This window comes from Heteronotia binoei, chromosome 8 (assembly GCF_032191835.1).
Source record: "Heteronotia binoei isolate CCM8104 ecotype False Entrance Well chromosome 8, APGP_CSIRO_Hbin_v1, whole genome shotgun sequence".
NCBI classification, from domain to species: Eukaryota; Metazoa; Chordata; class Lepidosauria; order Squamata; family Gekkonidae; genus Heteronotia; species Heteronotia binoei.
The window spans coordinates 101,891,948-101,917,699 of NC_083230.1; the positions used below are offsets into that span (position 1 = coordinate 101,891,948).

Here is a 25,752-nt window from a genome sequence, read left to right on the forward strand (position 1 = left end):
TAAGAAAAACTGGCTGTAATTCTCAACATCAACAAAGCGCACTTTGAATATTTATTTCAGCAGCTGAATCTGTTTCATTAACCTTTCTGTGTGCTGTCAAGACAGCTACAACCCTACTGAGCCAGCAAGAGCTCAAAAGAGAATAAGGCCTGTCAGAGGACTGGAATTGCTGAGCACGAATGAGGAATTGCTAAGCACGAATGAGGCGGGGGCGAGGGGGCTAGTGGTAAGCTGCAGGAGGCAGCGGGTCAGCAAAGCACAGGTGTGCAGCTGCGGAAGGGGATGTTCTATGACTCGGAGATACAGATTCAGCTTTGCACACCAAAGGTCCCAGTTTCGGCACCTGGTATCTCCAGTTACAGGGAAAGACCTTCCCTGCATGAGACCCCAGAGAGCTGCTGTCAGTCACAGTCAAGAATACTGAATTTGGATAAACCAAAGGTTCCCCACCTTGTTGAACCTATCAGCATTTGGGGGATTTTAAGGATCCATAATGGGCACCACCACAAGATAGCTGCCAGGGGAAACTGGGCCAATCACAAAATGTTGGCAGGCTGCAACCAAACATACTTCTAGGATGGGGGCAGGTGTTTTGGAAGGGGTGCTTCCTGCAGACACAAACATGACAGCTCCAATGAGGTGCAGGAAAATCAGGACTGGCTCTTTGCTTTAAGAGACAGGTGCTTTGTTGAAGAAACAAATGAGTGCCAGGAGACCCGTCGGAGGGCGCAGTGGTGCCAGGGTCACCACAATGGGGAATGTTGGGCTAGACCACCAATCCAGCCTCCAGTTGGGACCTGGGGATCCCCTGGAATTACAGCTCATCTTCAGACTACAATGGACAGGATGCTTTGGAAGGTGGACTCTACGGCATTGTATCTATGGTTGCCAGGTCCCCATGTCACTTCAGCAGGGGGATTTGGGGGGGAGTTTTCTGGGGGGGGGCATGGCATCATCAGCACATCAGTGATGCTCTGGTTTTTTGTGCAAAACTCCACAGTAAATTCACTCTCAAACCATAGAGTTTTGCCCCCAAACCAGAGTGTCCTGTTGCAATGATGTCACTTCTGGGCAGGGGTGGAATTCTAGCAGGAGCTCATTTGCATATCAGGCCACACACCCCTGATGTAGCCAATCCTCCAAGAGCTGACAAGGCTCTTTTTTGTAAGCTCTTGGAGGACTGGTTACATCAGGGGGTGTGGCCTAATATGCAAATAAACTCCTGCTAGAATTCCACCCCTGCTTCTGGGTGATGTCAGGCAGTGGCATCCCTGCTTAAAGGCGGGGTTTTCCTCACCGGCCACCTGGTCTACAGTAGGGAGAAGCCCCTGAAACTGGAAGATTCCTTGCTGAGACCTGGGGACTGGCATCTCAAATTGTACCCCACTGAGGTCCCTGTCCTCCCCTGGTTCCACCCTAAGATCTCCAGGAGTTTCCCAATCAGGAGTTGGCAACCCTACTTCCCAATCCCCTGCTGATGACTGGGAGACCTGTCAACCCTATGTGATGTGATCAGCCATTGGCCAAGCATGCCTTCTGCTGCTGCTGCAGTGCTGTGTCTAAAACCTGCACCTTACAAGAGCTGCAGCTGTGACTGAAGGGTAAGTGGTCTCAGGACATCACACTTCAAAACAGATCTCTGAGGAGACACAAGCAGCTGCAGGAACTGAGAATCCTGCTTTCCCTTCCTACCCCAACCTAGATTTTTAATTTGATCCAAATGGGAAACTCCTGGGCTGCCCCCTCCCCAGTCAAAAGGCCAGCTAGCCACCCACTGCCCAAAATCACATAAGAAGTGGAGAAAGGGTGGCGTGGGCTTCTCCAGAGGTTAATGCTGGGTGTGTGGCAAAGCCCCTTGTGGCTGGCTGGCTGCCCACTCTTCTAATCCAGGGATTGTTATGTAGGAGCACCTGCTATTCAATGGACAAGGGGGGTAGGGAGGAAGAGGGGGAGCCATCAGAAAGGTTAGGAGCTGCACTCCTGTGAGCTCCTGCTGAATTCAAGGCCTGGTTGCATGCAACAATAAGAGTGTGTCATGAGACTGCTTATTAAATTTGCAGATGATACTAAATTGGGAGGGGTTGCAAACAGAAGAAGACAGAAACAGGATACAGGATGACCTTGACAGGCTGGAAAACTGGGCTAAAATTAATAAAATGAATTTTAACAGGGATAAATGTAAAGTTCTGTATTTAAGTAGGAAAAATCCAATTCATGGTTATAGGATAGGGGAGACTTGTCTTAGCAGTAGTATGTGCAAAAAGGATCTAGGGGTCTTAGTGAATCATACGCTAAACATGAGTCAACAGTGTGATGCAGTGGCTAAAAAGGCAAATGCAATTTTGAACTGTATCAACAGAAGTATAATGTCCAGATCATGTGATGTGATGGTATCGCTTTACTCTGCTCTGGTAAGACTTCACCTGGAGTATTGTGTTCAGTTTTGGGCACCACATTTTAAGAAGGATATAGACAAGCTGGAACAGGTCCAGAAGAGGATGATGAAGATGGTGAGGGGTCTGGAGACAAAGTCCAATGAGGAAAGGTTGAAGGAGTTGGGGATGTTTAGCCTGAAGAGGAGGCGGCTGAGAGGTGATATGATCACCACCTTCAAGTACTTGAAGGGCTGTCATATAGAGGATGGTGTGGAATTGTTTTCTGTGGCCCTGGAAGGTAGGACCAGAACCAGTGGATTGAAATTAAATCAAGAGTTTCCGGCTCAACATTAGGAAAAACTTCCTGACCGTTAGAGCGATTCCTCAGTGAAACAGGCTTCCTCAGGAGGTGGTGTGCTCTCCTTCCTTGGAGGTTTTTAAACAGAGGCTAGATGGCCATCTGACAGCAATGAAGATCCTGTGAATTTAGGGGGAGATGTTTGTGAGTTTCCTGCATTGTGCAGAGGGTTGGACTAGATGACCCTGGAGGTCCCTTCCGATTCTATGATTGTCGGGACTACACATTCCTGTAGCATCATGGATGGAAATGTATGCCATAGTCCACAGAGTATCATGTTCTGGATGATCGCATTAGCAAAGCAAGAAATCCAACCATGAATTGAGAAATCCCCAGTTCAAATTTTGCCTTTGACAGAAATTCACTAGATGATCTTAGACAAGCCTCTGTGGAGCTACTAGCATGCCTAATAAGGTTATTTTAAGGACTGATGAGATAACGTGAAATAATCAAGAAGTGCTATGTAATTGCTGAAGATTAGCAAAACTACGTTAGGAGGCCAAGGTGGGATTCCCAGATGTATGCCTTGCCTCACAAGGCAAATGTGGGGGAGAAAGGCAGGAAACTGCAGGCGGAAATTAATCCTTCCCACCACCTGCCCATTTAAAAATATTTTTCCCTCTTGCACTCCAAAGCAGTTTTGGTTTTTTATTAGGGTTAGTCGAGGGGTGAATAAAACATCCGCAGACAGGAACATATCCAGGGCTGGATTAACGAATCCCAGTGGGCAGCCATGTTGGTCTGAAGCAATAGAAAAGTTGGAGCCCAGTAGCACCTTTAAGACCAACAGTTTTATTTACAAGGTAAGCTTTTGTGTGCTGAAATCACATTCATCAGACGACAATGTTGGATGGAATTAGTAGTTGTAGTGTATCGCGAGGCCGACATAATGCAATAACGCAACAACGCAATGGCGGAACTCCGCCACGCTCAGCCAGGTGCGGGAGGGACAGGGGGCTGTCCCTAAGTGGCACTGCAGAGCGCTGCGAACGCCCACCAATCACCCACTAGGGCGGGAAGCTCAAACAGCCTGGATTGGGCTGGCCAGACCGAGAGGTTGTTCCGGGGTTGTATATAAGTGGGACCCGGCCCGCGTGTTCTCCAGTTCTCTGCCATATAATGTACCTGCAATAAAGTATGTTGCCCTACGCTCGTCTCTGGCGCCGGTACATTATAGTAGTCCTACATAGAGAGAGAGTGGGAAGTGAATTAGTATGCAAAACCAGTGAAAATGTTTTAGCAGTTTAAAAGAGGTATACATTCGCTGTATTCTAATCTATTTTTGCATTAGTATTTGAACAGAGTAGACTCCAGCTACATACTACAGAAAAATGTTATTTTAACTCACGCTTTAGAGGAGACCAATGGAACATTACAACAGACTCTAATTTATTACTCTTCACAATTGAGAAGCCTAATGACATAGGAATCAATCTCCAGTTTGCTAGTTTTTTCTGCCCAGTCAACCCAAATTGATGATTACCAGACCGCAACTTGTCATTCTTTTAATCTGCCAAAAACACTTTCACTATTTTGCATACTAATTCACTGCCTACTCTCTATATATGAAGGACTGCTAATTCCGTCCCATACTATTGCCTGATGAAGAGTGCTTTTAGCACATGAAAGCTTACATTCTCAATAAAATGTGGGGATTCAAGGGTCCGCCTTACAGTGGTTGACCTCCTTTCTCCAAGATTGGGGACAAAGGGTGGTGATAGGGGAGGAAGCATCCCAGAGGCACTCTCTCAGTTGTGGGGTGCCACAGGGAGCAGTCCTATCCCCGATGCTATTTAATATCTATATGCGCCCCCTTGCCTAGATTGTCAGGAGGTATGGACTGGGTTGTCATCAATATGCAGATGACACCCAGCTCTATCTATTGATGGGCGGCCAGTCCAAATGTACCCCGGAAAATCTAGACCTGGCCCTTCAAGCCGTGGCTTCGTGGCTCAGGTTGAGCCGACTGAAATTGAATCCGACAAAGATGGAGGTTCTCTATCTGAGCCGGGATCGTCCAGGGGAAGGGGTTTATCTGCCGGCTCTTGATGGGGTGCCATTAATACCGGCCCCTAAAGTCAGGAGCTTGGGCATGCTCCTTGAGTCCTCCCTTACAATGGAGGCCCAGGTAGCAGCCACAGTTAGATCCGCCTTTTTCCACCTTCGGCGGCCACGGCAGCTGGCCCCGTTCCTGGAGCACAACGACTTAGCAATGGTGATCTATGCTACGGCCACCTCAAGAATAGATCACTGTAACGCTCTCTACATGGGGCTACCCTTGACGCTAACCCGGAGACTACAGTTAGTGCAGAACGCTGCGGCGCGGCTGTTAATGAGACTCCCTCGATGGGAGCACATTCAGCCGGTGCTGAAAGAGCTGCACTGGCTTCCTGTTGTGTTCCGAGTTCGTTTCAAGGTGTTGGTGTTGACCTTTAAAGCCCTTTATGGTCAGGGACCTGTCTATCTGTGGGACTGCCTTTCTCCGCATATTCCCCAGAGAGCACTGCGTTCAGGGACGAAAAATCTATTATCCATCCCTGGACCAAAAGAAGCCAGGTTGCATACGACACGAGCCAGGGCCTTCTCGGTGGCAGCACCAGAACTCTGGAATGCTCTCCTGGAGGTAGGGTTCCCAAGTCCAACCCCAAAAATATCTGGGGACTTTGGGGGTGGAGCCAGGAGACTTTGGGGGTGGAACCAGGAGACACTGGGGTGGAGTTAGGGGGTAGGGGGGAAACGGTGAGCCGCCCCATCTCGGAGCGTGCGACGCTGCTGCGCAGCTGACGCCTCTTCTCTGCTCGCCGTGGCTGCTCCTCCAAGATGGGCTCAGCCTGAGCCCATCTCGGAGGAGCAGCCACGGCGAGCAGAGAAGAGGCCGCCGCGCCGCTGCCGCCTCACCCGCTCCGCCTCTGGGGTGAAAGTGGAGAGGGGGTGGAGGCGGGCCGGGGGCATGGCGAGCCGCGAGTCCGGGTCCTAGAAGGGCCCGGATTCGCGGTTCGCCATGCTCCTGGCCTGCCTCGCCCTCCCCTGTGCTGCTGCCGCCTCTTCTCTGCTCCTCTGAGATTGGCTCAGCCTGGGCTCATCTCGGAGGAGCAGCTGCGGTGGGAGGGGAGGGGGCAGCAGCGGCGCGGCGGCCTCGCCGGCTCCGGGATGCGGCGGCTGGCCATGCTCCCCAGCGCCGTTTCCACCCCCTCCCCCCGCTCCCGTTTTTTGGGGGAGCGGGGGAAGAGGGTGGAAATCCTGGGGTCCCCCGCCAGGGCAGGAGGGTTGGGAAGCCTACCTGGAGGCCATAAGGGCCCTGCAGGACTTGTCTACATTCCACAGGGCCTGTAAGACCGAATTGTTCCGACAGGCCTTCGACATTTAACCGAGAGAGAGCTGCCACTGGACATCATATAGAGCACCATGCAGAGTACCGATGGTCACCATTGAACTTTCAGAACCACTATACTGTACTGTATTAATACAGCACCATGAAATGTTTTAAATAATTTAAATATGTAATTATGTTTTATATGTTTTATTGGTTTTTAATGAAAGTAATGTGATGTTGTGAGCCGCCCTGAGTCCGCTTGCGGAGAGGGCAGGATATAAGCTTAACGTAATAAAATAAAATAAAAATAAATAAATAAATAAATAAAACTTTGTTGGTCTTAAATGTGGTAGTCTGGACTCAAACTTGGATCAATGAGTGTCTGAGGGATGGGGTGCTGCTTTCCTTTCTGCCCACCCATTTTCCACCACAAACTCCCCTTCCAGCCCCACATTTGCATTCCCTTGACAAATATGGATTTGGGAGCCTGTGATTGTCTGGATAACATGTGGTTCCACCCTTATTATGCCTCATGTATGAATATACATGTCCTGAGAAGGTAGAGAAAGAAGTACTTTTCGCCCTTTCTCACAATACAAGAACTTGTGGACGCTCAATGAAATTGCTGAGCAGTCATGTTAGAATGGGTAAAAGGAAGTCCTTCATCACCCAAAGGGTGATTAACACATAGAATTCACTGCCACAGGAGGTGGTGGTGGCTACAAGTATAGACAACTTCAAGAGGGATTGGATAAACATATGGAGCAGTGATCCATTAGTGGCTATTAGCCACAGCGTATTGTTGGAACTCTCTGTCCGGGGCAGTGATGCTCTTTATTCTTGGTGCTTGGGGGGCAACAGTGGGAGGGCTTCTAGTGTCCTGGTCCCACTGGTGGACCTCCTGATGGCTCCTGTTTTTTTGGTCACTGTGTGACAGAGCACTTCTGCTCAAAAAAAGCCCTGGTGAGGGTGCTTTCAGGTCAGCTCCACTGCTCTAGATACATTATATTAATCTTTGCCTGATGAAATTCCTTGCCAAATCCATTCCATGTTTTCCTAAAGAAACTTTAAAGAGAAAGAGGCACAAAGATCTGTGTTATAAACCAGGTCAATAGCCAACACAAGCAATGACTGTAGTGCCTCACAGCTGCAAGAAGAAGACCGCAGATTTATACCCCGCCCTTCTCTCTGAATCAGTCTCAGAGCGGCTTACAATCTCCTATATCTCCTTCCAACAGACACCCTGTGAAGTGGGTGGGGCTGAGAGAGCTCTCACAGCAGCTGCCCTTTCAAGGACAACTCCCACAAAAGCTACAGCTAACCCAAGGCCATTCCAGCAGCTGCAAGTGGAGGAGTGGGGAACTGAACCCAGTTCTCCCAGATAAGAGTCCGTGCACTTAACCACCAAACTGCACCAAACTGGCTCTCCAGGTATCCCAGTCCCAAAGTCATAGACCACCATCATCTTTTTGGAAATAATGAATAAGAGCCTCTTGTTAAATGGAAGGAAAATATTTTATAGATGGAATGGAGACCTCCCTAAAACTCCATGCACTATATAAAAGCTTCTGCAATGGTGTAACTATTTCCATCTCAGGATTCAATGTTTCTTATCCACTTTCCAAAGAAGAAGCCAACACACAGGAGGAACATAATGGCTTGAATCAACTCCTGCAAACATGCCCAAAACAGAAGATGCCGTAACATCTTCTCCTTCCACTACGTCTTGGGACAGCTTTCGTCCTCTGGCCCACGACTGATCCTTTCCGAAGGTGGAAGGGAAATCAGCTCACAGGTCCCTCTCCCTTTGGCCACTGGCAAAGTCCAGGGTTGCCCTTTCCTCTAGCAGCGGGAATCCAACTCTGTCAACATCAGGAGCTCAGTTCGAGTGGCAGGTAAAGGTGGTCCCGGAGACAGCCTTTGAGGCAAGTCCTCATTTGGACAGACAAGTTGGCGGAATCTCTGAAAGACAAAAAAGGGAGAGACCCAGATGGAAGCATTGTCTCTGCTCAGACAAAACAGTGTCACTGAACCAAGAGAAAGAAAGAATCTGCAGCCAGTCTAACTCATTCATTTCTCTTTTGCCTGCCCAATCCATGAATATTTGAGCAGGGAAGAGGAAGCAATCAGCGAGCCATTTATTTCTTCCATCTCTTCCCTTTCTTCCAAATAGTTCAAAGGCATAGTTTCACCTCACTATAACCCCAGTGAAAAAAGGTCAGGTTAAGAAATGATGACTCATAAGCAGTGGCGTCACTGGGGTGGGTTGCACCCTGGGGCCAAGTGCGTGGGTTGCACCCTGGGGCCAAGTCGGTTGCACCCTGGGGTCAAGTGTGCCGGACTCGGAGGGAAGAGCAGCAGTCCTTGTGCGCTGCCCAGAGGTGCTAAATCCCTCGCGTTCGAACAAAGGAAGCCTCCGCCTGGAGAAGCCGAAAGATTTGGGGACGGTAACCGTCCCGAAACTTGAGGAGAGGCGCTGCTCGTCCTGCAAACTACTTCTTCCATCAGTCCGTCCCTCCCAAGGCGCTGGCGGCGGCGCGGGCTTGTGCAAGACCAGTTGCTAGCCGAGAGCGGCGGCTGGGGGAGCTCAGCGCACCTGGCGAGAACCAGCGAGAAAGAAGCCCGCTTCGGGTCCTCGTCGCCTGCCCCCTCCTCCCCCGCCGCCAGCAGCAGCGCCTGCGGTGCGGAGTCTTCAGCACTGGCGCTCATGCGCACTGCCGGCAATGCTCCTGCGCTACCCCTCACCCGCTCCTCCTCTTGCTGCTGCGAGCGCGGCCGATGCCGCCTGTTTTCCTCCTGCGTGAAGGACTCCCTCGCTCTCTGCCTGCCTGCCCCCTTCCCTTCCCTCCTGCGCCCCGCGCGTCTAAAGCCTCCTTTCCCTCGCTGGTTGGCTCGCAACGTCCTCCCTTCCCTGGTTTGCCTGCTCGCCCTCTGATGCCTGCCTGCGGAGAGCTGCGCTTTCCTCTTCCCTCCCGGCCTTCTCTCGCTTCGCCACTGCCTTGAAAGAGCCTCCCCGCGTCTCCCGCCAATAAAGACTGTGATTGCTTGCCGCCTGCTGCCTTCAAAGAGCCCTAGGGGGCCAATGAGAATGCTCTAGGGGGGGGGGCAATGGCCCCCTTGGCCCTGCCCTAGTGACGCCTCTGCTCATAAGAACATAAGAGAAGCCATGTTGGATCAAGCCAATGGCCCATCCAGTCCAACACTCTGTGTCACTCTCTCTCTCTCGGCTTGACTTCGCGAACGAAGATTTAAGAAGGGTGCAGTAGTCCATGTCTGCTGCAGGCTCGCTGGTGGCTGACAAAACCAATGCGGGACAGGCAGATCCGGCCACAGTGGCTGCAGGGAAAAGTCTGATTTGGGGTTGGTGCTGTAGCAGTGCGATTCTTCCTCAATCTCCTTTTGTCCTCAAGACCAGCTATGTCACACAGTGGCCAAAAAAGGTCAATGTCATCTCAATGTCAATCCCATGGATCCCAATGTCAATCCCATCCAATGTCATCCCATGGAGAGTCATGGCTGAAGGATCATTCATATAGTATTTCTCAAATCAAGAAGGGGAAAAGAAGTAGCCATGGTTTTTCCAAAGGTTTCTTTGTTCAGACAACTGATACCCTTGGTGGTCTCCATTGCTGCTTCTGTTCCTTATCTCCAGAGGGAACTCATTCTTCAAACTGTAGCCCATTTCAACATCTGGCACTCATGATCTCATAGTATGTGTATACAGGGAAATAATTATCCCTGTTAGTTTTCTGGGGTCATTCCAATTACAACATAGGACTTGGTTCATGAATGCAAGAGAGTGAGATGGTAGAGCCTAGAGGTAATGGACTGTATGACTTGAGACTGCAGGTGAATCAATTTTTACAATGAATGCCCCATCACACAAAAACACCTCTGTGTAAGTAGCAAGCTAGCACAGTAGTGATAAAGCTTCTCAATTCGCCTCTTTAGTTTTGCTATGCTGGTTTTCTGTCAGCAGGGAGGTTTATTTTTTAAAAAAAAACACTGGGAAACATTACAAATATATACCCTATATGATCCTCCTCTTGTAGTCTGAAGTGGCTCAATCATTCCTACCACCTCAGTTCTCTGCCACTTCATGTCCTGGCAGGTGTGAATCAGATTTAGGATCCCATTCAAAGGATCGTCCATGCAGCATTTTACATGGATCCTGACTTTTCCCACACGTTTCAACTCAAACCACCATCACAAGAGAGTAATTCCATGGAATCAGCTGTTTTTGGAGGGTGTATTTGGTTTGGCCAAACTGAATGCACACCCCCAGTGGCTATTAGCCACAGCTTATCATTGGAATTCTCTGTCTGGGGCAGTGATGCTCTGTATTCTTGGTGCGGGGGGGGGGGGGGAAGAGTGTCCTGGTCCCGCTGATGGACCTCCTGATGGCACTTGGTTTTTTTGGCCACTGTGTGACACAGAGTGTTGGACTGGATGGGCCATTGGCCTGATTCAATATAGCTTCTCTTATGTTCTTAAGCATGCCTATGAATCTAACCACAAAACTCAAGAGGGTATTCATTTAGATAAATCTGAGAGTATGCACTACTAGACATGAAATAACGGACTGAAGAAAGGAGGCATGCTGAAAGACACAGCTGTGAGCATCAGAAGTGACATCATCATGCTGGACATGTTGTACCAGGGATGCTCTAGGATTTGGGTAAAGACTTTATGGTACCATAAAGTTTTTACCCGAAGGCTAGAGTGTCCCTGGCACAATGTGCCCAGCATGATGACATCACTTCCAGGCACATTGTGCAACAACATAGATATCTGGGGGCAGGGATCCCCCCGGCAGCCCGCTCTGTGCTGGCAGGTTGGGGGCCCCCAAACTGGGGGATCCCCCACCCCCAGTGGGAACTTGCCAGCCCTAGTACAATGCCACAAAGTCCACCCTTCAAAGCAGCCATTTTCCCTAGGGGAGCTAATCTCTACTAGCTGGTGATCAGTTGGAAAAGTGGGAGATCTCCAGGCCCCACCTGGAGGCTGGCAACCTTACCTGAGTCCTAAAAGTTGACAGATCAGAGCACAGTTCAAACTAGGGCAGGCAACCTCCGGGTGCAACCTGGAGATCTACTGGAATTATAGCTGATCTCCAGACAACAGGGTTCAGTTTTCTTAGAGAAAATGGCAGCTTTGGAGAGGGAACTCTATGGCCTTATACCCTGCTGAGGCCCCTCTCACTGTCCTCCACCCCCAAATCTCCAGAGGTTTCCTGACCCAGACCTGGCAACCCCAGTTCAAACGGTAAATGTTAGAAAAGTAAGCCAATGGCGCAGGGGTTCCTTCAATAGTCCTGAACTTTACTGCATGTTTTCTGTGATTGTAAGTTTTAAAATGCCAGGTAGAAAATCCATGAAGTGTTCCATCTGGAAGTCGATAACCAAAAAGAAGGGGGTGGTGAGAAAAAAGCAGGGGCACAAGAAAAGAGAGTAAAGCTCTTTCCTGGTGACATTTTTAAAGGACTCTCTAATCAATAACAAGCACACAGGAAGGAAGTCTGGTCTGTGTAGCCCTCAAGCCTACTCAAATCCAATCAAGCCCCTCGCTCTTTCCAGTTCACAACCTTGGGCTGTTAATTATCCTGTAACATGGCAAAGTGACCTCAAAAGGCCTTCTTGTCAATTGACTGGTGGCAAGCAGCAGCCCCCGCCTCTCTGCATCCCAAACCCCATAAAAAGTGCAACAGCCTCACCTCTCTCAAGGACCCTTTGATGGCAGAAAGTTTATATACAATCCAGAGAGGGATGCACACCATGGATGAGAGGGCCAGCAGCCAGCCCACAGTATCTCCCCACCACGGGTACACGTATTTCTTGTTGTAAGTCAACGGCGTGTATTTAATCAAAGAAAAGAAAAATGTTGCCTGGAGGAGCAGAAAGAGAGAAGGAGGGTAAGGCACACAAACATTAGCATCATACTCAGAACAAAATGGCTCCTTCTCAGAACTAGACTCTTCTGTTCCTATATGACTGATCCTCAAGAGACTGGAACAAGATAACGCAGCCAAAATGTGAAGTCCTAGAGCAGGGGTGTCAAATATGTTCCTATCAGGCCCATGAGCAACTCACTGTCATCTGCTTCCTGCTTTCTCTCTCTTGCTTCCTTCTGCATCACAGCTTGCTTTGCCAGGCCTGCTCAATTACACAAGAGCTACAGAGCAAAGCCTCTATTTTCTCCATTGGCTGACCAACACATGAAGCAACTTATGTACAAAAGCTCACAATGCCCAGCCATTTTCATGTTTTCCCCTGGGTCTTAGACTCAAAGCATTGACCATGAGATTTCTGTAATGAATGTCAATAAATCAAAAGTAGATTTGTAACTTACACATGCACACCTGAACAACACCTGAACAGCATACTCTAGATAGGTACAGCACAGACATTGTCTCCAGTTTTTGACACAATAATTCAGAGCAAGAGGTGTCAGTTATCAGAAACTGTTAAACAAAATATTGCAAGAATGCTAATCTTTTATGTATATTTTATTTTAAGTTTTTTAAAAATATATATTTAATTGTATTTGTCCATGCCCTTTATAAAGTTTATATCTGTGCTACCTGGCATTACATTTTATGCCACACATGGCTTGGCCTGACAAGGTCTCATTTATGTTGGATCCGGCCCTCATACCAAACGAGCTCGGCACCCCTGTCCTAGAGTTTCTACTGAGGAATTTTCAATTGGCTGTCAATTTGTTATCCAAAACACCAGTCTCCCAATCTTTTTTTAAAAATTGATGTTATTACCTCAGAACATTTGAGCCTCCACCTACATTCTGAAGTGGCACATCTTATACACAGGTTAGCATTCCCAGTCAGGGCCAAGTGACAGGTCGGGTTACAGCAGTTTTTAAATAGCTAATTAGCAATTCTACAGATATGGGTTGCTAAAGGAAGAGAGTAAGCATTTAATCATTCACATGCATATTCCAAGGTAATTCTCATATTCTCTTTGTAAAGCTAGCGCAAGGGTTCAGTGTGCTGTGGTGGTCAGAATACTAGATTAAGAATGGGAAGACAAAGATTCTCAAGCCCCGCCCCCCTCTGCCAAGAAGTTGGATGGTATGGGGCAGGTTAACAACCCAGGGTTGGAAAATTCCTAAAGATCTGAGGGGGTGGTGCTTGGACAGGACAAAATTTGGGGAGAGGAGGGACCTCAGCAGGGTTTACCACCAGAGAATCCATCCTCCAAAGCAGCCATTTCCTCCAGTTTTGGTGTAGTGGTGAAGTGCGTGGACTCTTATCTGGGAGAACCGGGTTTGATTCCCCACTCCTCCACTTGCACCTGCTGGCATGGCCTTGGGTCAGCCATAGCTCTGGCAGAGGTTGTCCTTAAAAGGGCAGCTGCTGTGAGAGCCCTCTTAGCCCCACCCACCTCACAGGTTGTCTGTTGTGGGGGGAGAAGATATAGGAGATTGTGAGCCTCTCTGAGATTCGGAGTGGAGGGCGGGATATAAATCCAATATCTTCTTCTTCTTCTAGTGGAACTGATCTCTACAGTCTAGAGATCAGTTACACTTTCAGGAGATCTCCAGGCCCCAACTTGAGATTGGCAACCCTATTTGGTTCCAGTCACTATCCCTCAGACTATGTATGGATAAAATGACAGAAGGGAGACCTCATATAGACCTCACCCTAACTTCCTGAGATGAACAGAAGGATAAAAAATGGAATCAAGTATTAAAATAGCATGAGAAAAAGTATTAAGAAATTCCCCCCCCCCTTGAGTTTCCCCACTTTCAATATAGCCACGAAGAGCTTTTAATTAGCTTTAAAAATGCAAGAGATTCTAATAATGGAACTTTCTATAATGTGGCATCGGGAACTAAGCCTGAGATGACAACCAAAGGGCTCCTTGCGGCCTCTAAGTTTTTAGTCCTTGAAAATGTGAAACATTTCCCCACTGGCTCTCCTTTCAAATGCTTTGTATAAATCTAATCATATCAGCGGTCATTTTGTAGAAAAATAGGTGGTGGAGCTCATCCAGGGATTGTTATGCAGCTGCACATACTATTCAATGGACAAGGAGGTGGAACTCTCAGTAGGAGGAGGATCTCTCAGAAAGGTTCAGGAGCTGTGCTCCTGTGAGCTCCCACTTAATCTGAGGCCTGAATCATATACATTCAGCTATGGAAGGCAGGAAGAATGCAACATTCCACAAGCACAGGCAACTTACGTTGCATTTATTTATAGCCACAGAGGGCTTTCAAAGAGCATACCTATGCTATGGACATATTCACAGTTTACCTACCAGTAGGGCTTTTTTTGTAGAAAAAGCCCAGCAGGAATTCATTTGCATGTTAGGCCACACCCCCTGACGTCACCATTGTTTCACACAGGGCTTTTTTATAGAAAAAGCCCAGCAGGAACTTATTTGCATATTAGGCCACATCCCCTGACACCAAGCCAGCTGGAACTGTGTTCCTGCTCAAAAAAGGAACCTGCCTACCACAGTTTCATCCATGGAATCATGGGGATTGTAGTACACTGAAAATCCTTTTCTGGGATCATTTGCTCCCCCCATCTTTTACTTACTTTCTAAGCCACTTCAAGCAGGCGGTCTGGAGAGGCAGTACATAATTAAGAAGCATTTTCTACCCCACTGCCACTTCAGTCTACTTCCCCATACTTTCAGTGCCTCAGGTACTTGTCTGCAGGGCTTTTTTGTAGAAGGAGCTCCTTTGCATATTAGGCCACACACCACTGATGTGGCCAATCCTCCAAGGATTCTTATAGGATTCTTTGTACAGGGCCTACTGTAAGCTCTTGAAGGATTGGCTACATCAGGGGTGTGTGGCCTAATATGCAAAGGAGCTCCTGCTACAAAAAAACCCTTCTCATCTGAGAAAAACCAGCCAGGTCCATGCCCTGTTGACCTCAAGCAGTCTGTCCAGGCAGGTGGGGGCTGAGCGGTTGCTCTCCACCTTGCTGATTCCTCTACTGCCACAAAAATTAAAGTCTACTGTGCATGCTGGGGGAGGGAATCTAATGGCAATAATTATACAGGGCTCCTGCCATGCCTTCAGGGCACAGAGATAAGTGTCTCACATTCCTATCCCACCCCTCCTCCAAGAAGTTTAGGATAGCATACAATTTTCTCCCTTCTCTCCCAACAACCATGTGAGGCAGGTCACCCAGTGAGCATCAAGCCAAAGGGGAAAGTTGTACTCAGGTTTGGTGAGAGCCAGTTTGGTGTAGTGGTTATGTACATGGATTCTTATCTGGGAGAACTGGGTTTGATTCTCCACTCCTCCACATGTACCTGCTGATGTGACCTTGGGTCAGCCACAAGTTCTCTCAAGGCTGTTCTGCTCAACAGCAGTTCTAAGAGAGCACTCTCAGCCCCACCTACCTCACAGGGTGTCTGTTGTGGGGAAGGGAAGGGAAGGGAAAGGAGATTCCCTGAAGCCAGCCTGCACCATCCTTAATCTGTTTCTTGCTTCAGAAAACCTCAAGAGCCACAATGTAGCCACCTGCTGCTGTTGCTGTGTCTGTGATACCAGAGCCACTTCCAAGAGGATGGAAACCATGCCCTTGGTTTTACACACAGTAGTATGAAAGATCTGGCTCAGAACTGTCTGCTAAAGCACTAGTGATTTCAATAGGTACTCTGGATCATGCCACTTGTGTTTACAGCATTTCCCACATTACAGTCTTAAAACATCATGCCTAAAGTTGCCAGGTAGGGTTGCCATTCCCCAGATCCTGTTGGGGAATCTCCCAGTTTGGGAGGTTTCTGCCTGCTGCTCCACCCTCAAACGGAAATGTCACCATACAATGTCTCCAAAATGATAATGTCACACAAAAGTGATATCATCACCTTGGGGATGTCGTGCAATAATTCTCTGGTTTTTGAGCAGAACTCTATGGTTTGATGCCAATTTTACCATAGAGTTTTGCCCTAAAACCAGAGCATCACCCCAATGTCACAGATGCAATGATGTCACTTCCGGGTGATGTCAGTGCATCGCACAACATCACACCCATTCCAAGAATGCCCCACAAATCCCCCCACCAGCGTGACAAGGGGACCTGAAAACAAGCAGGAGACTAATGTGTAGCAGAGGTTAACTGTAGGGTTTCAACTGAATGCTAGAGCTCTATCAGCAACACAGTGAGGTCACTTCCAGTTGTTCTGGAACTGATGTCATTAAACCAAGATGCTACCAACAATCCCCCATTTTCTTTCTGTCAGCTGAGCAGCAGCAGGGTGGGCCTGGTGGGGGGGGGAGGTCTTCCACCATAAAGAGGGCTGCTGGAGATCTGGCAATCCTGATTAGGGATGGGCATGAACCAGGAAAATGCTATTCATTTAGGTTAACGGTTCATGGTGTGCCCAGTTTGTGAGCCACAGTCACAAACTTCTAAAAGCTAAACTAACTGGCCTGGTTTGTGAGGTTTGTGACATGGGAGAACACACACACACCAGTGTGCTAGAGGCACCAAACTCACCAGGGAGCTCTGGCTAGTTCTCCTCTATCTGCCTTCCAAGTTTGGTGAGGACTGGATTTACAAGATCCAAGTTACAGATTTCCAAAGAAGGTGCCCCATCCTCCATTGTTTCCAATGGAAGCGGGGGACCAAAAAAAAAAGCAAGGGCAATAGTAGAATAGAATCAAAGTCCCAGAGAATCTCTGCAGTAGAAACTGAAGGGGAGGCATTTTTGCAAGCCCAGTAGAACCAGTGCCACTGTGGTAGTGCAAACCCAACAGGACTAAGGTCAAACCAGAGAATCTCTGCAGTAGAAACTGAAGGAGAATTTTTGCAAGTCTAGCAGAACCAGTTGAGTGTATTAGTGCCCAGCAGAGCCCAGTGTCAATGTGGCAATTGCAGCTCAATCACAAGCCAACCAAGAGGGGCATTTTCCCAAACCCAACAGAGCTAGTATAATGCACAGAGTGCCCAGGAGTACCAATGCAAGCACAGAGGGCCCTGCAGAACCCAGTGCAAGCTTAAAAGGACTGATCTCAAAGCACAGAGTCACAAACCCAAGAAAAGGGATTGGTTTTTGCAAGCTCTATGCAAGAAAGTGGAAAGTGAACACAAAGAAACTCCAGCAAAGATTGGGGGGGGGGCCTCCTGAAACTGACATGACTAGTTTGAAACTGACAACGGTGTTTCCAAGGTTGGATAATTCTGCCCCCCTCCATTGCATTTAGGTTTGAGTAAAGATGTTGGGTGGGATCACACTGGGGACTTGGCATGGCAGTATCCTGACTCTTAAAAAGCCAGTGCTCTTTGATGTGCACTGTGGAAATAACATAACCCTTACCCTGCTGCTAGGAGAGGCATGGGCCACACATGCACAAGAAGAGCATTCAGACTGCTCCTGCATGTGTGGGGCAGGTTCAACATGTGCCCCGGCCATTCAAACAACCAGGAAATGTGCCATGCGTGCATTTTAGAGATTTGCTACTGGGAAGTTCCCGGTAGCTATTGAATCAGGTCACAGCCTGTCCTAAGACGAGGTAAGCATGGGCAGGACTTGTGGGTGGGGGCAGATATGTGCATGTGATCGCACACATTAAATCCGAAGGGGAGGCATGGTTAGGTCAGGCCAAATCTCCTGTATGTGAGGTCTGCTACTCAACATCTCATAGTCCCTGGTCCTAAGGATGCCTGGCTGGCTTCAACGAGGGCCAGGGCCTTTTTGATCCTGGTGGAATGAGCTCCCGCTGGAGATCTAGGCCATGTGGGACTTATCAAGGTTTCGCAGGGCCTGTAAGACAGAGCTCTTCCACCAGGCTTTTAATTAATCCAGTGGGCATCCTTTGAAAGTCATCACTTCCCCCAGCATTTCACCATTATGGTGTTATGTTGTGCTGTTAGTCATCAGTTACATGCTGTTTACCGTCCATGTGTGTGTAAGACTGTTTACTGTGCTGCTCCTGTTTTGTAATGTCTGTTTTTATGATATTTTTTAACTCTGTTGTTTTATTATTGTAAGCCGCCCCGAGCCCGCTTGCGAGATAGGGCAGGATATAAATCTAAAAATTAAATTAAATTACATTACTCTCTCACCCAGTCTGTCTGAAAATTTATCCATTCACGAACTGGCGCAAACCTCCATTAACTGCTTGAAAGTTTGTGGAAGGTTCATGCCAGTTGACGTGCCATGGACTTCAGTTTGCAAACCACAAATGTGCCAAAATTCATCACAAACTTTTGTTCATGAGCCAGTTCATGCCCACCCCTAATCTTCCTGATCTTGCCTCACCACTGCCTTATAAGAATGCAGCACACTAAAAAGCAGGACTGATGAGGCATGGCCAGCCTCAGCCACATTTGCTGAACAGCTCAATCTATTCCTCTTGTCTTTAAGAGCACTCTTTTTCTGGGCCTCACTACAAAGGGGCTGCATGATGTCTCACTCACCAGGCAGACAGCTGGCGTGATGAATAGCCAGCAGTATTTGATGACAGGCCATGGCTTGTAGCCAATCATGTCTTCAATGTTATCATAAAAACGGTCAGCACCTGTTAAAAGGGGGAGAAAATCAACATGCTAACATCACATGGAGTGGAGAAGGCAAGGAGAGAGAGAGAAAGACCTCTCAGGGAGAAGAAAGAACCTACCAAACTGTATAAAAAGGAGTAAATATGGAATATGCCTGCACAATGCAAAGCCATGATTAGCAACTTTGCTGGCCAGGGGAAACACATCAGTGTTTTAACACCCTTCTCTTGCTTACTTGCTTCCACCAGACCTGAAAGTCTTATACTAACAGCATGCAGTTACCTCTGCATCACGAAAGCAGGTAAGAATAACACACCTAGACAATTATTCTGTTATTTTCGTTGTCTCTGAGAATGCAGAAGCATGCACATGGGTAAGAGAGCTTCCACATGTGGGAGTTTTCTGCACATCTGGCTCTTTGTGGTGTGGTCATCACAACTACTGTAGCCACTCACCACCCCTTTCTTATATCACAATATAGTGTAATACCAACATGCAAATAGTGTTGCTTCAGCAAACTTATTAAATTCTCCTTCCCAAGCAATTGGGACAAACATTTCCTCTTATATCTCTGCAATGGAAAAGACTGAAGACTTTATTCCTTTGAAATGAAAACTGGGAATTCAAAGGAAGTAACCCAAATGGAAATAGATAGATGGCAACAGGGCTTTTTTTGTAGCTGGAACTCTTTTGCATACTAGGTTACACCCCTGATGGTAGCCAATCCTCCAAGAGCTTACAGGGCTCTTCTTACAGGGCCTACTGTAAGCTCTTTGAGGATTGGCTACATCAGGGGGGGGTGGTGTAGCCTAATATGCAAAGGAGTTCCTGCTACAAAAAAAAGCCTTGGGTGGCAATATATTGTTAGTGCCTGCACACAATAGCATTATAGCAATTACAATTTTTTTAAAGCTCACAAAGAGCAGTGCAGTGGTAGGGCAGGGCAAAACAATGTTGCAAAAACACTGGGCACTCATGAAGGGTTGAGGGTAGGAAAATGGCATCAGGTAGAAAAAATGCACCGTATACCCTCCATATAATGTGCTAACATGCTTGGAACATGGAGTAAAACCTCGGTGTGGAAACAACCTTAGCCACCTGAAGTTAACTATGATGAGCTAGATTTGGTCCACTGGCTTCCCCTTGCATATCATTGTATGAAGGATGATATCATTCCAGTTGTTACCACCTTGCAGAGAATGTCTTCATGCCATGCTTGACTGCATACTGGTCCTGGGATGCCATTTCAGACCTTCAGCTCCAGTGGCACAGGTTCCCTGCCACATTTTATACTTACCATAGACCCAACCGATGCAGAGCGTCTCAAAAATAGCGACAAAAAGAAGGCACATTCCACTAGCAGCGTAGTAGTCAAACAGCTGGAAAACATACATCCCACCCTAAAGTGGAGAACCAGGATATGGATTCAGGTTAGGAGGAGAGAGAGAACAGAATAGAAATCTAAGCTGGAGCAAGTATATAAATATGGTGCACTCCAAAAATGCTTGGCAGCTCGGAGTCCTCCCCAGATCATCTCATTTTAAATACAACACAGCCTCTTCTCTGGTAATCTAAATACAGATAGCAGGTAATGAAATTTCGTTATTATTCTGCCTTGCTATAGTGATCACGTCAATACAATACCTTTCTTATACCTGGACAGACAAAATAGATTGTGCCCTGAGGCTGAAATCAATCAAATGTTTGCAAATATTTTCAACTCCTGTTGAAAACAATGCATCTCTTTTTAAAGCTTTTCAATACTCCTTGCAAAATTGTTCGTTTCTGCTGCAGGCAGCATCTTCATGTCTGGAGCATGCCCAGCCCATAGCCCACTCTGATTGGCTACACAGCACTGTGATATCATTGTCTTCATCATTAGGCAGGATGACCCCTGGGACTAATCCAGAAAGAAGGAAGCAGAAACAACAGCGAGGTGGGGGGGGGGGTGGCGGGGAGGGGAAAGTAGAAGGGGTGCCACCTTGATCTCCAGGGAGGAATTGGAATGGGGGAGAGGACTCCATAAATAAATGAAATAGCAAAAGACAGTGGCAGTAGATTGGCTCTTTGCTTCAATGGGTGTCAAGGAGTGGCATTTGCTCCTCCGGATTTGCAGCTCTGATTTTTCTTCATCCCTGTTAAGGAGCATCTGAAGAATTATTTGATTCTTTGTGTGCATTTAAGGAGGTAACTGTGGGCTCTTCTTGACAGCCCTCTTCCTCCCTTCACCCTCAATGTCATGAAGAATTTTAAAAAGATTTAATGCCAAGTGATGGAGCATCATGTATCAGTATTGCACTAAATAATACAAAGTGCTCTGAGTGCCAATGGAATTGGGAGGGGGGTGAAATATGCAATTACTTAGGGGAGCTAGAATGCTGCACTGGTGAAGAGAATGAGCTATGATCTGTTCCAGGTAGGGTTTCCAGCCTCCAGGTGGGGCCTGGAGATCTCCTGCTTTTACAACTGATCTCCAGCTGGCAGAGATCAGCTCCCCTGGAGAAAATGGCTGCTTGGAAGGGTGGGCTCTATGGCATTGTACCACACTGAGGCCCCTCCCCTCCCCAAAACCCACCCTCTCCTGGATCCACCCCCAAAGTCTCCAGGTATTTTCCTACACCAACCTGGCAACCCCCAGTTCAAAACTCACCTTTGTCATGAATTCACTCGTTGGCTTTACACAAACTCTCTTTCAGCTTCAGCCCCCCATGTGCAGTTAGCAATACCACCTTTGAATGCAATTACTTTTCTGAGCCTAGAAACCTTTTAATTCTTCCTTTGCTCCAAAATATAGACAATACAGAGACATTAGCTCCTGTTTTAAGAGGATAATAGTAGACCTATCACTCTTTCAGCTGTGAAATTTTATACATTTGTGATAGATTTTTGCAGCCCCTAAAAGGTGATCTAGCTCTCTATATTTTAGTAATCTACTTAGAAGTAATAAGTTAAGAAGCAGTATGAGGTAGAGAAAATCACTAATACTAGTCTACTTTACGGAATTGTTGTAAGCATTCATAGGAAGATAATGCATTTGGGGTGTTCTAAATACTGGGCTGCTATGTAAATGCTAAATATGGCTACTAATAATTTTTTACAAAACAAAAAAAGAGCTCCAGAGACCATTCCTAAAGTAGGCCACAGCACGATAATGCACACAGCATGGACTTGTTTCTGGAATGCAATCTCAGCAACGCTCTTCTTTCAGCCTCTTATTACCAAGTGGAATTTTTAAAAAGAGTTAAGTTATAGTCTGGGAATGCAGAAGTATGCAGCAGGTCTATATTTGAGTCTCCTCGCAAAGAGAGAAAATAGGAATGTGAGGTATCCTAGACTGTATCTACGAAAACGATGCCAATTTATACCCCTGTAGTGAACTACAGGAATGAGCCTCTTACGTAGATGCTACAATTACACAGCTTGTTTGCCATTACCAACCTACACAGAGAACTACATGAATACTGGATGTATTTTAAGTCATGGTCATGGAGCACCATGGATCACTCAATAGGCTTGCCCAATGCTCTGTGAGAAGTGTATGTGTGTTAGCATACATCCTGAAATCCCTGAAGCGCATTGAAGTTTTACATAAGGCACACGACCAGGGCTTTTTTTGTAGCAGGAACTTGTTTGCATACTAGGCCACACACCCCTGATGTAGCCAATCCTCCTGGAGCTTACAGTAGGCCCTGTACTAAGAACCCTGTAAGCTCTTGGAGGACTGGCTACATCAGGGGTGTGTGCCCTAATATGCAAAGGAGTTCCTGCTACAAAAAAGCCCTGGGCACAACAAATCAGAAGACAGAAAGTTTGGGAAACTTCAAGGGAAGGTTCTGGATGCATCCACAGCTCTTGCAAAACTTGTTTACAGAGAGCTGATTCTGGGAAGATTCCTCAAGCCCAGCCTCTGGGTTGAAACCTTCTTTTGAGGACTATGGAGAGGTGACCTACAACCATGGCAAATCATGAGAAATCCCTTTTCCTTCTAACTAACAGATTTGCAGATGAATTCTTCATGAGTTATACAAACAAAGAAAAATAGATTCTCTCCCCTTGCTTGTCTGTCAAGACCCTACCTCGGTGATCATGACAAGTCCCACGAGGTACGAGAGGATGGAGACAAGCAAGATCAAGATTTCTCTGCGGTTCTTTTTCCGGAAAATTCCAGGGTACATGTCAACAACTGCGGTCACCAGGCTTTCCACACAGACAAACTAAACAGAAAGGAAAATTCAGGCAGCCATCAGATCTTTAATAACATTAAGAAGAGCCATGCTAGATCAGACCAAAGGCCCATCAAGGTCAGCATTCTGTTCACACAGTGGCCAACCAATTACCTTTAGGAAGCCCACAAAGAGGAAGTCTGCAACAAAATCATCTTGCCTGTGCTCTCAAGCTCTTAGGGCACCATGGGGACTGATTTCAAGAGGCATGCTGCCTCTGATGATGGAGGGGGTAGATATCCAACATGATTAGTAGCCCTGATAGCTCAGTCCTCCATGAATTTGTCTACTCTCTTTTTAAAGGCTTCCAGGTTGGCAGCCATGATTGCATCCTGCGGCAGTGAGTTCCACAAATTAACTATGGGCTGTGTGAGGAAATATTTCTTTTTGTCTCTAACCCTTCAGCTTCAATGGATGACCCTAGGTTTTAGTATTATGGGAGAACAAGAAGAGTTTCTACCTGTCCATTTTCTTCATGTCATACATAATTGTAGAAACCTCTGTCATGTCTCCCCTTACTAGCCTCTTTTCTCGGCTAAAAGCCCTAAGCATTTTAACCAATCCTCATCAGGCAACAGCTCTGGCCCCCTGATCATTTTGGTCAACCTTATCTGCACCTTTTCAAACTCTAAAAGGTAAAGGGAGACCCCTGTGCAAGCACCAGTCATTTCCGACTCTGGGGTGACGTCACATCATGACGTTTTCACAGCAGACTTTTTACGGGGTGGTTTGCCATTGCCTTCCCCAGTCATCTACACTCAAACTCTACAGTATCATATTTAAAGTGCAGTGACCAGAACTTTACACCATAATCCAAGTGTGTTCTCATCACAGATTTGTATAAGGACAGGATGACATCAGCAGCTCTATTCCCTATTCTTTTTCCAATTATGGACGGGATAGCATTTGCCAGTCCTCACAGGACATTATGACACGAAAATGGACACACAGTATATACATAGAGCTGTACAAAACAACTGTGTATGATACACACAAAAAAAGAATTCCATGAACAGCATCAAAATTCGTGTATGTCCATGGTTTGCAAACATTGCTTTGTGAATCACAACTGGCCAAAGTTCATGATGGCTGGATCACGCCCATAAGCAAATTTAGGGTCCTCCATTTTTATCACCATGTTTCTAACCACCCTCAATGACAATCAGGGCTTTTTTTGTAGAAAACCCCCAGCAGGAATTCATTTGCATATCAGGTCACACCCCCTGACATCATCATTGTTTCATACAGGGTCTTCTTTTGTGGTAAAAGCCCAGCAGAAACTCATTTGCATATTAGGCCATACACCTGACCCCAAGCCAGCCAGAACTGCATTCCTGCTCAAAAAAAGCCCTCATGATAATGAATTCATTGAAAAACACCATCAAAAACTAACATTGACAAGTTTACCCTCTCTTTAATCAATATCACCACCACCAATTACAACCAAAAGATGATGAACTGGGAAAACAGAGGCAAATCTCAGTTCTAGAATAAAGCAGAAAAAAATATTTCAGCTCATTTATAACTAGGGTTGCCAGGTGGCTTCCTGGCCACGTCCAACTGAAGAAATATCTGGGGACTTTGGGGGTGTAGCTGGGAGCAAGGTTGTGACAAGCATGATTGAACTCCACAGATACCACAGATCAATTTTCCATTATACCCTATGGGAACTGGTCTCCATAGAGTATAATGGAGTGCCCAGCAGACATTTCCCTCACCCCCCACCCCCGCTTTCTGATAACCCTGAAGTGGGTGAGGGCCTCCAAACAGGGATTCTCCTGCCACCACCTGGAGATTGGTAATCCTACTTCCTGAGGCTACAACTGACCTTCAGATGACAGAGATCAATTCTCCTTTATGGCATTATACCCCCACTGAAGTCCCTTCCCAAACCCTGCCACCTTCAGACTCCACACCCAAAATCTCTGGGAATTTTCCAACTCAGAGCTGGAGATCCTGTCCAAAACCCTAGTCTGCATACGTGAAGTCGCTATACACTTTCTGGAATGATCTTAGGGTTGCCAATCCCCAGGTGGGGGTAGGAAATCTGCCCGGTTTGGGGGCCCTCCCCCTGCTTCAGGGTCATCAGAAAGCAGGGGGGGAGGAATGTCTGCTGGGCACTCTGTTATTCCCTATGGAGACCGATTTCCATAGGGTAGAATGGAAAATTGATTGGTGGGTATCTGGGGCTCAGGGAGGGCTGGTTTTTGACGTAGAGGCACCAAATTTTCAACACAGCACCTGTTGCCACTCCTCAAGAAATCCCCCAAGTTTCAAAAAGATTGAACTTGGGGGATCCAGTTCTATGAGCCTCAAAAAGAAGGTGCCCCTAGCCTTCATTATTCCAAATGGAGGGAAGGCATTTAAAAGGTGTGTGGTCCCTTTAAATGTGATGGCCAGAACTCCCTTTGGAGTTCAATTGTGCTGGTCACACCCTTGCTTCTGGCTCCGCCCTCAAAGCCCCCAGATGTTTCTTGAGTCAGACCTGGCATCCCTAGATGATTTCTCTCTCTCAGGAATGAGTTAAAGTTCTTGGGGGAACTGGGCCCTCCAAGGTGTCTTTACCTGACTGTCCAATCCCAGCAGGACAACCATGACAAAAAAGAAACAGGCCCACAGCGGAGAAAAGGGCAGCATGACAACTGCTCGGGGATATGCTATGAAGGCCAGGCCAGGTCCTGTCAAGAGAAAATAAGTTAAGTGCTTGCATCGAAGGGCTCATGGAGGTGCACCAACAAAAGGCAGGTGGTGAAGATGACACCATGAAGACAGACACACTTGGTATCTTTGCATCTGGGCTATGCCATGATGAATGAGGGTTTCTAACCTCTAGGTGGGGGGTGGAGATCCCCAGGAAATACAACTGATCTTCAGATCACAGTGTTCAGTCCCCTTGGGGGAAATGGCTGCTTCGGAGAGTGGATTCTATGGCTGAGGTCCCTCCCCTCCCCACACCTTGCCCTCCCCAGACCCCACCTCTCAAATTTCTAGGAATTTCCCAATCC

General features: G+C 47.2%; 1 protein-coding gene across 1 annotated transcript in view; it reads right to left on the reverse strand.

The window, feature by feature from the left end:
* Nucleotides 1–7,542: 7,542 nt before the first annotated feature.
* LOC132576529 (sodium- and chloride-dependent GABA transporter 2-like) overlaps nt 7,543–25,752 on the reverse strand; it is a 99,510-nt gene continuing 81,300 nt past the window's right edge. The window contains exons 10-15 of the mRNA XM_060245748.1: nt 25,313–25,425; nt 22,601–22,738; nt 19,822–19,924; nt 18,444–18,544; nt 11,760–11,930; nt 7,543–8,008 (exon numbers count right to left, since the gene is read on the reverse strand). Coding sequence (XP_060101731.1) covers nt 7,889–8,008; nt 11,760–11,930; nt 18,444–18,544; nt 19,822–19,924; nt 22,601–22,738; nt 25,313–25,425 — 746 coding nt within the window. The 3' untranslated portion in view covers nt 7,543–7,888. The remainder of the gene's footprint in view (nt 8,009–11,759; nt 11,931–18,443; nt 18,545–19,821; nt 19,925–22,600; nt 22,739–25,312; nt 25,426–25,752) is intronic.